Below are 12725 nucleotides of genomic sequence, written 5' to 3'. Positions count from 1 at the left end.
TCAGAATTTAACATTTATTATTTCAAATTTATACTTTTAAAGTATAATTTTTATTATACTTATTATGTCTAGCCTTCTAAATTTTAACATTTAGAAGGCTAGACAAAAATAGAAACAATTTTAAAGCCATGAACTTTTTCTTTGGCCATCCTCTTTTTAAGCATACGGATACATTTCTTCAGTACAAACAGTGATAAGACAGGAGGCTCCAGTAGCCTTATTACTGCTGAATATATTTTATATAAGCCATAAGTTCCAACTGGATCTCAAACAAAATAAGTTCAATAATTCCTTTGTAAACTATTTACATAAATTAATCTTGTCAATTAAGTTCATTGACAACATTGCCAAATGGTCTCCATTTAGCGTGCGAATTTCGTAGGTATTTAAAATTCTTTATTGAGTACAACAGATTATTTTGAAAGTCTCAAACAAGTTATTTGGAATATGAATTCAGTGATTCTCAGTGCAGCACTCTGTAGCATAAAATGCCTTTTAAATCTATTTCACTGAGACATCTAGAATTGCTTCTGAAGTTAATCAACAGGTGGCACTCTACTCCACACATAAATTATAACTTTTGCAGACAGTGTTGACGAGATTGTAAGGATATAGATATATATATATATATATATAACCATTTTGGAGGCAATGTCCATTTAGAGCTTTTGGTTGATTTTTGAAGAACCTGTAAACATGATCCAATAATCTTTCACAATGAATTATGCTGGTTTTGTCAATTTTTTTCCTAAAACAAACAAATCAGTGCAATCCAAGAAATTTAGTCAATTCCTATAAGCTGCCAGGTTTGTCATGGCAGAGCCAGTTTGGTCTAGTGGTTAAGGCTCCAGGCTAGAAAGCAGGAGACTGTGAGTTCTAGTCCCGCCTTAGGCGTGAAAACCGGCTGGGTGACTTTGGGTCAGTCCCTCTCTCTCAGCCCAACTCACCTCACAGGGTTGTTGTTATGCAGAAAAGAGGAGGAGGAAGGAGTATTAGGTATGTTTGCCGCCTTGAGTTATTTATAAAAAATAATAAAGGTGGGATTAAAAAAAATCTAAAAAAAAAAAAGAACCAGAAAACTAAAATATGTTGTTCAGATGTATGAAACATAAACTTGAGTGGCAAATTGCTCTGACAGAAAAATCAACACAGCAAAGATCTCTGAAAAATCTTGCAATTTCAAGATCTGGTTACCAATGATTTTGCTAAAGGATCACCTTTGTCTGTACAGATATCATTTTGGAAAGAAATATTGGATAAAGGTGCTTAAAACTTTTCTACTTAAGGTCGCTTATGATTTCATACCCATACATAATTTTTATTTTCCTTTTCAGTTGCCTTTGCTTTTGTCACTGGTTTATTTTCTTTTTACATTTTTCTTTCGTTTGTTCAATAAAGCAAAATATATTTGAACTATGTACTAGCCTAATTCCCTTTTTTTTCCCCTTCCTGCTTAAGGAAATACTGCCTTGTGGGAAAGATCCTAGAAATGTGGTTGCTTTCAAATAATATTTATTGCTTTTTTGTAAGATCCCTTGAGGGAATTATTATCCTATGAACATAATTGTAGGATTAGCTTTTTGATGTAGTAGAGTTGCATGCTTTTGTGAGTTTGCTTTTCTTTTTTTGCATGATTTTTTAAAAAAGTAATCTCACTAAACTACAATTCCCAAAGTTCTGTGAGCAAATCAGTTACGAACTGGATTTCTGGCATAACTCAGTCTAGAATGATGCTGTAGAGACATTATTCCCTGTCACCATTCCTTTTCCGTGCATCTGATGAAACGGACTGTGAAATCCCCAAAGTATCCAAAGGCTCTTAGTTGTACAAAGCATTATACAGGTTTAGGTGCAAAAATTACAGTAATTAAGAATTTACTAAATTTAACCCCAAATGTCTCTTAATACATTAAAGTGCCAAATCCCAGCACAAACATATATGATTTTCTGCAGTCCCAGAACTACACCCAAACAACTGCTGAACTGCCTCCGTCTCCTTCTGTTTTGAAAAATGGAGGCCCTTTAAATCGAGTACCTTTGAGCTTGCGTGAAGTACGTCTTCTTTCTAAAAACAACCGACGGCAAGAAGAGAGTACTTTGGAACACGTGCATAGCGTCCCGTCTGAAGATGGCACTGGCACATGCACTTATTTTAGGTAAAAAAAAGGTGGGGAGAGAAGGTTGCCTGGATTATCCCAAACCCTTTTTGCCATCACTCGAACCGGCAAGGCGAACGCCTCTACCAGAAGGATAAAGGAGCAGCACCCTCGCCCAACACCGGCGGAAGCGAGTCTGACGCAGAAGGGGAACTCGCTTTCACTGAGGGCGGAAGTGATGCCGGGACTGGGCGGGGCCCGGGGAAGCGTCCGGGCGGTTGGCTGGAACCCAAGATGGCGGCTGGGATGTACCTGGAGCACTACCTCGATAGTAAGACCGGGCGTGGGGTTCGGCCGGGAGGGAGGTCGCGAAACGCCGGCAGACGCCTCGGTTTCATATCGCCGGGTGGGAGCGTTTGGTTAAGGGGACATTTCTTTGCATGTACGGGCCATTCGTAGGTTAAATAGCGGCGAACCTGCTCGGGAGGGCGCTTCGGCTCATCGTGGTTCCCAGGTGGGTGAAGCATGGTCTGGAAACCCCGATGGGTGACCTTCCGCCTCTCGCGTTTACACACGTTCGTAAGGAAAACAGCGGTGTCACGTCGTTTTAGTCGGGGACATTATTCCTGGGAAAGGTGGTGTGATGAGGAGGGAAGAAGGTAATAGGGACACGCTTGATACTGTTTCTTAGATGCTAAAATGGAGCTTTCCGAGAGCAGCCGACAGATTTGCAAAATGTTATCCAACCTTTTTGTTCAGTTTAACTCAACTCTAATTAAAACGCTGCAGTGTAGTCCAGTTCTAAGGAATGGAGTTACATGCCTCCTTCACTTTAAAAGCAACATTCACAGTGTTCGTGCTAATGGGTCTATATGAGTGTACAGTGCAGAGCAAATCTATGCTTTATTTATTTATTTGAATTTATTAGCTGCCCAGCTCCAGTGGACTCTGGACAGCGATGCAGATGTTGTATCTTAAATATATGTACCCTGAAGGCTAAAACCTTGTTATGATACAGCTTTATCAGGAGCATGGAGTAATATCCTGAGTTAGTTTGGGGAAGGAGGTAGAATATTTAAAGGATAGGCCTGAAGAAAGCACATTTTAAGAGATGCAGACAGTATGCTGGCTATTTGCAAAACAGGAGTAAAACAGACATTCCTGCATCAGTGAATCAGATGTACTATACAAAAGACTTTGCTGTCATATATTTTTAGTTTTAATTTTTTTGACTTCAATAAACTAATCCCTCTGTGATGTAATGGCATAAAAAGTAATTGAGCCAGTGCTTGTATCATATATACATACAAGCAAATACATATTAGTTGCAGGGAGGATTGGCTGGAACTCTTGGTAGATTATGCTTAGTGAGAATTTTGGTTTTGATGCCATTTAAAATGCAGATGATCATTCCGGTGTTTGCTCATGCTGATATTTGAATGTAAAATGTAAAATTAAGTATCTGGCAATTCATTCACTACTGACATATGGATGCCCGTTAGTATGAGTGTTGGTGTGTTAAAGAAAGCAGCACAATGTATTTCCCACTTAGCTGATCATCTTCTCTGTCTTTGGGCTCCTCCTTTTTAGGCATTGAGAATTTGCCTTTTGAACTGCAGAGAAACTTTCAGCTTATGCGAGATCTTGACCAACGAACAGAAGGTGGGTCAGAGAAAGGGTTAGTGGAAGACAGCAACTGATTTGGATTAAACTGTGTGTCACACTTGAAAAAAAAAAAGCATGTTAGTTTTCATGTCCATTTCTGTTACTCTAGAATTTATGGTAAAGTAGTCTTCACGAGAATGCTTTTTGTTTCTTTTCTTCTAGATCTTAAATCAGAGATTGATAAATTGGCCACAGAATATATCAGCAATGCACGGACTCTGTCTTCAGAAGAGAAAGTGGGGCTTCTTAAACAAATCCAGGAGGCCTATGGGAAGTGCAAGGAATTTGGTGATGACAAAGTACAATTGGCTATGCAGACATATGAAATGGTATGAGATACAGCAAGGAAACAGAGGGTCTTGTAAAATGTAATTTGCTGGGTTATTTTTTCATTCATGTTTCATTAGTTTATTACATTAGATGAAAAGCTTTTCCCCTTGTCCTAGCTGAATTCTTCCTCTTCTGTTATTCATTTTCGGTTATCAGTGTAACCAGCTTCTTTGCATTTGTAGAATCTTCATCATGCTGATGACATAGGCCCTCAACTCAAATAATATTCCTGCATTCCTATTATGTCTACAGGTAGATAAGCACATCCGAAGGTTGGATACAGATCTTGCCCGGTTTGAAGCTGACCTGAAAGAGAAACAGATTGAATCAAGTGATTATGACAGCTCATCTAGCAAAGGCAAAAAGAGTGAGTTCTGCAGAGAGGGGGAGTGGGAGGAGTCATGAGAGATTATAGAAGTCAAGTACCTATGACAATAGGATTTGAATATTCAGAAAAAAAATACTGTAAAAGATTAGGGAAGAGAATATTAGAAACTTAACTTGACCCCACCTGATGAAGTAAGCTGCAGCTTATGAAAACTTGTACCTTTTAATAAAATTTGTTAGTCAGAAAAGGTGCTACCAAATTCCTCTCTCTGGTACAAGAGGGAGAGAGGGAAAACACTGTCAAGTTTTCAAGATTCTGTTCCTATAGCCTTTGCAATAAAGTAGAATTCCAGTTAGATTCCAATCTGTTTCCTGCCTGGGCTGACATCCAGTGAGCTTCCATGGTTGAGGATGGAGTGGAACATGGGTCTCCCTGGTGCCAGTCTGACATCTTAATGACTGCACCAATAAGCAGCACTGTTGATTTAAATATGAACCAATTTTGAGAAAAGATTTAGGTATCACAATAGAAATAAGGTTGAAAAAAGGTAACAACACTGATCTTGGAAAATAAGTGACTCCTACTGGAACAGTGAGTGAAAGCCATGGCCAGGAGACCCTTCTGCCAGCTTTGGCTGGTCTGCTAGTGGCAGCCTTTCCTGGATCAGGAGATGATGAAGACAGTAATTCACACCCATATCATCTCTCAGTCAGACTACAACAATTCACTTTACATGGGACTGTCCTAGATGACTCTGAAGCTGCAGCTCATACATAATGTGGCTACCCGCTGCTAACTGGTAGTAGTTGATTCAGCAGAATAAACCACATGTTGGAAGAATTGCACTGGTTGCCCTTAGGCTTCTGGGCCAATTTAAGGTGCTGGTGATTACCTATAAAACCCTGTATGGCTTGGCCTCTCATTACCGTCGGGACTGTCTTTTCCAGGTAGATTCTGTCCGCCCTACGCAGTCTAGCAGGGAGAGAATGCTTCAGGTGCCCACCCCGAAAGAGATCAGGGACTCAGAGAAGCACATGCTCAGGAGCAACCCCTCCCTCTGGAACAGCATGCCCCTGGAGGTCAGATGTGCCCCTACCCTTGTGACCTTTAGCAAAGTGGTTAAGATAGTTCTCTTTCAGGAGGCATTTGGGCTTGAAAATCTTTTGAAGGGTAGCGATAGCTCTTATGAACAATATTTAATTGTTTTATTTATTAGTTGTTTTATGCTGAGCTTTTATGCATGTTGTAGTTTCGTATATTGTAAGCTGCCTAGATTCACAAGGATAGGTAGCATATAAATGTGGGTCAGTAAATAAGTAGGTCCTGGCTAATACTTGGATGAGGGACCACTGAAAGTTCGAGGGATGTTGATTAGACTGTTGGAAAAACATGACAGGAAAAGGCCGTGACAGACCACTTCTTTAATACTGTCAAGAAAACTGCATGAATGCAGTTACAAGGAGTCAAGCTTGACTTATAAGAGTTGTTAGCTTATTACAGAAATGAGGCAATAGGAATAAATTTGGCTTTAAAAGCCACTTGAAATTAATAGGCATAAAAATAAGAGAAAAATGCATTGAAATTTATTCATAGCTATTTGATTCCTGAAATGCTAAGTTGCATCTGTCACAGTAGTTCTTTGTGCTGGACAAAATGTTATGCTGGAAGCACATTATTTTTGAATATTTGGGGAATATGTAGTAATGAACTCATTTTGGACTGCAGTCTTAGAGACTAGATCAGCATAATAAACAAGCCTGTTTATGATATACCAAAAATTATTATATTTGTGTATAGTTAATACAGTTGGAAGCCATAAAACAATTTCTTAGTTGTCTGTGGAAAGATGGAGGCAAAAAATATGGACAGTAGCTTTATTATTATCATTATTATTAGATTTTTATTCCACCTTTTTGATATATATATAACTCAAGGCGCCAAGTACAGTGGAACCTCGGTTTACAAACTTAATTCGTTCCGTGACTCTGGTCGCAACCCGAAGGAAATTTCCCCATAAGGTTCAATGTAATTACCGTTAATCCGTTCTGGCTTGGAGGACAGGGAGGCGGCTATTGCTTGGAGGGAGAGTCCCCCTCCCTACGACCACTTGTCAGGGGCGGAAAAATGGCCGCGGACCACGTGTCAGGGGCGGAAAAATGGCCGCGGACCGCGTGTCAGGGGCGGAAAAATGGCCGCGGACCGCGTGTCAGGGGCGGAAAAATGGCCGCGGACCGCGTGTCAGGGGCGGAAAAATGGCCGCGGACCGCGTGTCAGGGGCGGAAAAATGGCCGTGGACCGCGTGTCAGGGGCAGAAAAATGGCCGCGGACCACGTGTCGGGCGGAAAAGGGCCACGGACCACGTGTCAGGCGGAAAAATGGCCGCGGACCGTGTCACGGGAGGGAAAATGGCCGCGTATCCTGTTCGTACCCCGAGGCGGAGTTCGCAAACTGAGGTAAATTTTTGCGGCTGGAGCTGGTCATAACCCAAAAAGTTCGTTAACAGAGGCGTTCGTAACCCAAGGTACCACTGTATTCTTAATACTCCTGCTTCCTATTTCAATAGCCCTGTGAGGTGGGTTGGGTTGAGGGAGAGCAACTGGCCCAAAAATCACCCATCTGGCTTTCATGTCAAAGGTAGGCCTAGAACTCACAGTATCCTGATTTCTAGGCTAGCACCTTAACCACTACACCAAACTGGCTCTAAGGGAAAAGACTGATTGCTTGGGCAGTTAAAAGAGTCAGAAAAACATGAATATATTTCATTAGACTTTTAATTTATGATGTCAACAAAATGAGCAAAGTAAGATCTCCAAAAAGGTGTGGTATTTTTCCTGAGACAAATTTAATACTGTAGAAAATGAACTGTTTATTTCAAAATTGTATACTATTTATATTAGTTGCATAAGTTTTATATAGAGGGGTACCTTTTACCACTACAGTTTCTATTTTTTCCACTTATCTCCATCCTGCAAGTATATCTTAACTGAGAAAAATGCTGGTTTAGAAATATATGCTTTAAATTGATTTTTGAAAGTCTTGGGCAGGGATTGGTTATATGTAGATAATAAGAATAGATCAGGGCTACTTTACAAATTAAAGTTGCAGCATCTTGATGGAATATAAGTATTAAAATATTTTATTTTTAACATCACACAACATCTAGATAATATAAATTTCTTATTAGAGGATTGTAAGCAGTTTTAAGAAGATTCAGGGTTTAGGGGAGTAGAGTATGGGAGAACGAAGTATTTATTAACAGATCTCCTACAGACAAATTAGAAAATATTAATAATGCTAGATTTTAAAAAATGTGCAGTAGAACATACTTTATGAATAAAAAATCAACATGACTTCTACAAATAGAAATGGAGAATAATGTAAGAGTGTCAAAAATGTAGAGTAGTTGACATTATGGACTTCGAAAAAAACTTTGACATAATCATCCTCCAAACTCTTGAATGAACTTAGTCAACCTAGAACTGGATCAGAAGTGGTTAAAGAACATAAGCAAAGGTGGAATACTGGATCAAATCTCTTTTTCCATGAGAGAAAGAAGGAAGCTATGCATTGTACAATTAATTGGCTGAGCAGCAGAAACCTTTCAGGCTATACAAAGGTATTTTATTTGTACATTTCTTTTCATATTATCCATACAGAAGGCCGTGCCCAAAAAGAAAAGAAAGCTGCTCGTGCTCGTTCCAAGGGGAAAAATTCTGATGAAGAAGCACCAAAAACAGCCCAGAAGAAGCTGAAATTAGTTCGCACGTGAGTGGGTGGGAAGACGCAGCAGACCTAGTTTGTATACTAGTAGGTTGCTTGATCTTCTCTAGATCAGTCTACATCATTCCAACACAATTGTTCTGCTCGTGCTTTCCCCAAATTTGGGAAGATAAAGCTCCTAGGAGGCAGGTTGTAAACGGTGGCAGCCTGGCCAATCATTTATTATAACCAATAGTTTGTTCAATGTAGATCGAAGGGAATTCTCTCTGGGACATTAAAAAGCTTTTCCTGGTAACCACCCTAACTCAACTTTTTCCATTTAAAGCAGCACAGAATATGGGATGCCTTCAGTGACCTTTGGAAATGTCCACCCTTCTGATGTGCTGGATATGCCTGTGGATCCCAATGAGCCCACCTACTGCCTCTGCCACCAGGTCTCCTATGGGGAGATGATTGGTTGCGACAACCCTGACGTAAGAGAGAGTCTTGCGAATAGAGGGTGGAAAAAGGGATGCTGAGCAAATAAGACATAATGGGGGAATTGCAGATATGAGGACATAAATGGCCTTATGACTTTTTTTATAGGAATCAACTTGGAACTTTTTATTAGGCCCTTAATACAAATTGGCAGCATGGAACATTTGCATATATGAACTTAAATAAATTAGGCTTGCACTTGTTTTCCAGATTTATTTATTTTTAAAAGTAAATGCTTAGGGAAACCCTTTAATTAGGGTTATTATTGTTATGTGCTAGGTGTTATGTTTAGGGGGTCCTTTGCCCCACGAGTCTGTTTCCTTGTCATGCCTGACCTTTTTGCACCTCCAAAATGTTACGACTTTTCTTCTTCTGCTATTCCATACTGGAAAAATGCACTGTTTTGAGGAATACGTCCACTTGAATTCATTCTGTCTGAAGCCTTAAAGTATTCCTAGAATATCTCACTGCATCCAAATAACCATATATTGTTCAGTAGCTCTTCTACCAGTCCTTCACCTCCCCACCCCTCTCATAAAAGAAGCTATAGATGGAGGCAGCATCCAGAGAAACAGTTATGCACATGTGCACCCACAGTTTATAAGTCTTTCCTTTAGACTAGCTATGGTGGATGCTGGACATACTTTTAAGGATGGAGGGAATGAACTATATTGCATGGGCAATATTGCAAAGGAGGCAAGGCTGTATCACAAATTCAGTGGAGAGCACACTGTTTTCTGTTTTGGATTCTTTTATGGATTGTGGAACCATTCAGAGCTTCAATAAAAGTATTAAGCATATTTTAGGACTTAGTGTAAATTTACATTTGCGTTTGTATGACCTAAAAACTGCAGAAACCATGCTGTCAGTTTTCAGCGCTTATGGTTAGCAGGCACTCAGAAAAGTGCTTCAAGGACCAGATGCTATCCTGGAGCCTCAGCCATTCATCCATGCCCTAAATTTTCTGACCAAGGTGGAACAGCCTGAAGCATTTATCCAGTCTGTCCCATGCCTTCAAATTTTGTACCACTGACAAAATAGGTAGCTGTGGGTCACTTCGTCCCATCCTCTCCAAAGTTGTAATAGCATTGCAATTAAAACTGTACATAAGTGGTAAGAAAAGAAAAGAGGTTTTGCATCTGGGCCATGTTCTGTTTCCATTGGAGATGGAATCAGAACATGGCAAGTTGTTGGAAGGATACTGATGCATTTCTGTGTAATTTGTATCCTTTACTAGTGCTCCATTGAATGGTTCCATTTTGCTTGCGTGGGCTTGACAACAAAGCCAAGAGGGAAATGGTAAGTAACTATTCTCTATAATCCCTGTCTTCTCTGTAGGACTTTTGAAATGTTCAGATACCAAATCTTGGGCCCTGGTAGAGGAGGATCTTCTCAAAGAATCAGTTATGTGGCCAACAGGGAGAATTATCCCTATTCATCTGTTTATTCCCATACCAAATTCTGTTTGCTATTTACATAGGAATTTAATAGTGTTGTCACATCTCAGCTTGATAAGGTTTATGCATCCTGTTTGCTCCTACATTCACATGTGCAGGGAAATAAACCAGGAAACCAGAAGTAACATTACATTAAAAAACTACTGGCTTTCAAACTTAACTAAAATGTTAATTATGATTTCCCCATTTGGCCACGCATTATTATTGTCAGGGCTTTAGAACTCACACACAGTGAATCCCCACATTTCCCCTTCTAGTCTCATATAAGTGATTTTTCAGACTCCTAAGAAGCTTACACTACAAAAGAAGGAAAAATGTTTTGGCACCTTCTAGCAAGAGACAAAGATCTCTTGCATAAGCTCAAATCTTTAGAGAAATTCAATTTGCTATATCAAGGCCACGCCTTCAGCCTCCAATTTCATTTGTAAATGAAATGCATCCTCTCCACTGAGCATTTGGAACCCAACTCCTGCAAGACCACATTCTGAAAAAGCTTCATAGGTTTCCAAGCCTCATATAACCATGTAAATGGGATCCTGGTGAGGTATTTCATTGGAAGGGATGGACAACCAAAATTCAACTTTTTCAAACATGGGAAAGTATACTCCACTGGGAATTCCTCTTTTCTGAGTTCCCATTTAGGGAATAGGAGCAGATGTTCAGGAGCATAATGGGTTACATTCCTTTGGGTCAGATAGGACTATGTCCCACACCGCTGCCCTCAGTATTATTCAGAAATTGAACTCTGTATGGTTCATGGTATGACTCTTTTTATATATACATATACGCTGGTTATATAGTACTTGGGAATGGATAGCATACAAATAAAGTAAAATAAAGGCCTAAAATATTATTGGATGTTTAGCTTGCAGAATTGTCAACTCCTTAAAACCAATTCTCTGTATCCTTTTTTTTCTTGGATAACATTGGCCCCTCAATGATTGCTTTGCCTTTTCTCCTTGATACAGGTTCTGTCCTCGCTGTTCCCAGGAGAGGAAGAAAAAATAAATTTATCATCTTCTGAGGTCCAGATACTGTTTCCAAAATACCCAACTCTGCTGTTGGGGTTCAGCACTCTTCTCCCAGTTCCTGGGGCTTCATAGGTAGGGGTCCCCACTCTGGGTGAGCAGAGCTACTTGTGAATGGTTTGTATCCATTTGATGGTTCCTGTGTGTACTGAAACACTGCTTGTCCTTGAGAGGGAGTTGGAGTCAGTCGTTGTCCTACAGCCCTTTTCCCTGCATAGGTTTTAAAACCTGCATCAGCTTAAAGGAACAAAGATTTCTTGGTGGGAGAATATCTGATTGAAGAAACAACAGTCTTCCTTCCAGACTTTCTGATTGGTGTTGCAGAGGAGGGGCAATCAGGTCAACTCTTCATGCAGTATGTAATTTAAGAAGATAGGGTTCTTATTCTCCCCTCCTCTCCACTACTACAGCATTCCATTTTTCAAAGGGAGGGAGCCATATAGAGGCAACTGGAAAATGACCCATTTTTTCTTCATGGGGAAAATACTGCAAAGTGAGATTTCTCCCGTCTGCTGAATTATATTTCATGGATTTTGTAATGGAAGCCAACCAGGCTCCAGTCTTTTCTTGGTGGTGCTTGTTTTAGGGGGAAACCCCATGTTGTAAAATATGCATTAAATAAAATCAATTCAACACATGTCATGAGTGAGTTTCACTTTTGAGTGGAGAAGGAGGTGATTGAACTAATTATTAGCATTTAATTCTTCTACTTCAGAACTTCAGTTTGCCATTTAAGCACTTCCAGGTATTAAATTGTTTCTCCCAACATGGAAAAGGTGCTAGAATAAGAGAAGAAGTAGTAGTTAGCGGAAGGAAAAAAGTAAGTAGTTAGGTGCAAGAAATTAATAGGGTATTTAGTAAGATGGACCTAGATAACTTCTGAACTTGAAAGAACTGCCTGCATAAGTTTTGCCTCCATTCACACCAATGTGGCAGATATCTATATTTGTCATTTTAAGAAGCTCAATATTGCTAGTGTACAACTTTTACTAAAAAATACAATATTACAATAAATACAACGGCAATAGGCAGGCTTTACAAAAAGTTCTTAAAGGGGGTGCAGGAATATTTTTTTGCATGAGCATCTAAAAGAGAAGCTAGGCACTAGATGAACCTAAATGGAAGGAATTGTGGTAATTGTGTCACCGGTGAAAAAAAATTTCTATAGCCATCATCCACCCTTCTGAAGATAGAAACAATCAAAGAAGCACAAATGACGGCTAATACGTTGTTGGAAATGGGTGATACGAGTGCCTATTCCTCTGGATAGCTTGGCTACAGATCAGAGCTTTATAGCTAGGTATAATTGGGCTTAGCCATAGATGAACAAGCAGTGGAATCTTCAGCATGCATAAGATACATTTACCTGAGCAGTATGTAGTAGAATTACATTGAAATCAAACAACTCTTTGCTGGAGCAGACTGAACAATGTCTAGCTACTCTGTCTTTTAATATCAGATCAAGCTATCTTAATTATAATTAATAGGCTTGGCTTTATTGTAACTGGATGCAGATAACTCTGGGCTATCAAAATGCATTCAGGGTTAATAGTGCTGATTGAAAGCAAAAATGGAGTTTTGTTATAGGACCTTAAAGTGATGCATATAGAATTCCCTCTTCTGA

The 12725-nt window shown here is 39.7% G+C and overlaps 1 protein-coding gene across 2 annotated transcripts; it reads left to right on the top strand.

Moving 5' to 3' along the window:
- Positions 1-2342: 2342 nt before the first annotated feature.
- On the top strand, positions 2343-11773 carry ING4 (inhibitor of growth family member 4). 2 transcript variants are annotated; one of them, XM_007429603.3, is made up of 8 exons: positions 2343-2427; positions 3687-3758; positions 3924-4090; positions 4344-4458; positions 8076-8184; positions 8465-8612; positions 9854-9915; positions 11042-11773. In XM_007429603.3, the coding sequence occupies exons 1-8, from the start codon at positions 2391-2393 to the stop codon at positions 11079-11081; spliced, it is 750 nt and encodes a 249-aa protein (XP_007429665.1). In that variant the 5' UTR covers positions 2343-2390; the 3' UTR covers positions 11082-11773. The 2 variants fall into 2 exon arrangements, with proteins under 2 accessions (XP_007429665.1, XP_007429666.1); XM_007429604.3 differs by having other exon boundaries at positions 8468-8612; positions 11042-11767.
- Positions 11774-12725: the final 952 nt, after the last annotated feature.

This window comes from Python bivittatus, unplaced genomic scaffold (genome assembly GCF_059951505.1).
Source record: "Python bivittatus isolate LINGU-HERP-01145 unplaced genomic scaffold, Pbiv_v1 ctg000270_np1212, whole genome shotgun sequence".
NCBI lineage: Eukaryota > Metazoa > Chordata > Lepidosauria > Squamata > Pythonidae > Python > Python bivittatus.
This window is presented reverse-complemented; position numbering and strand designations above follow the sequence as displayed.

Excerpts from the sequence above, each read along its gene's own strand:
- ING4 (XM_007429603.3), top strand. The coding sequence starts at position 2,391 with ATGGCGGCTGGGATGTACCTGGAGCACTACCTCGATA. Across the intron at positions 8,613-9,853 it reads TTGGTTGCGACAACCCTGAC|TGCTCCATTGAATGGTTCCA; the intron begins GTAAGAGAGAGT and ends ATCCTTTACTAG. Across the intron at positions 9,916-11,041 it reads ACAAAGCCAAGAGGGAAATG|GTTCTGTCCTCGCTGTTCCC; the intron begins GTAAGTAACTAT and ends TCCTTGATACAG.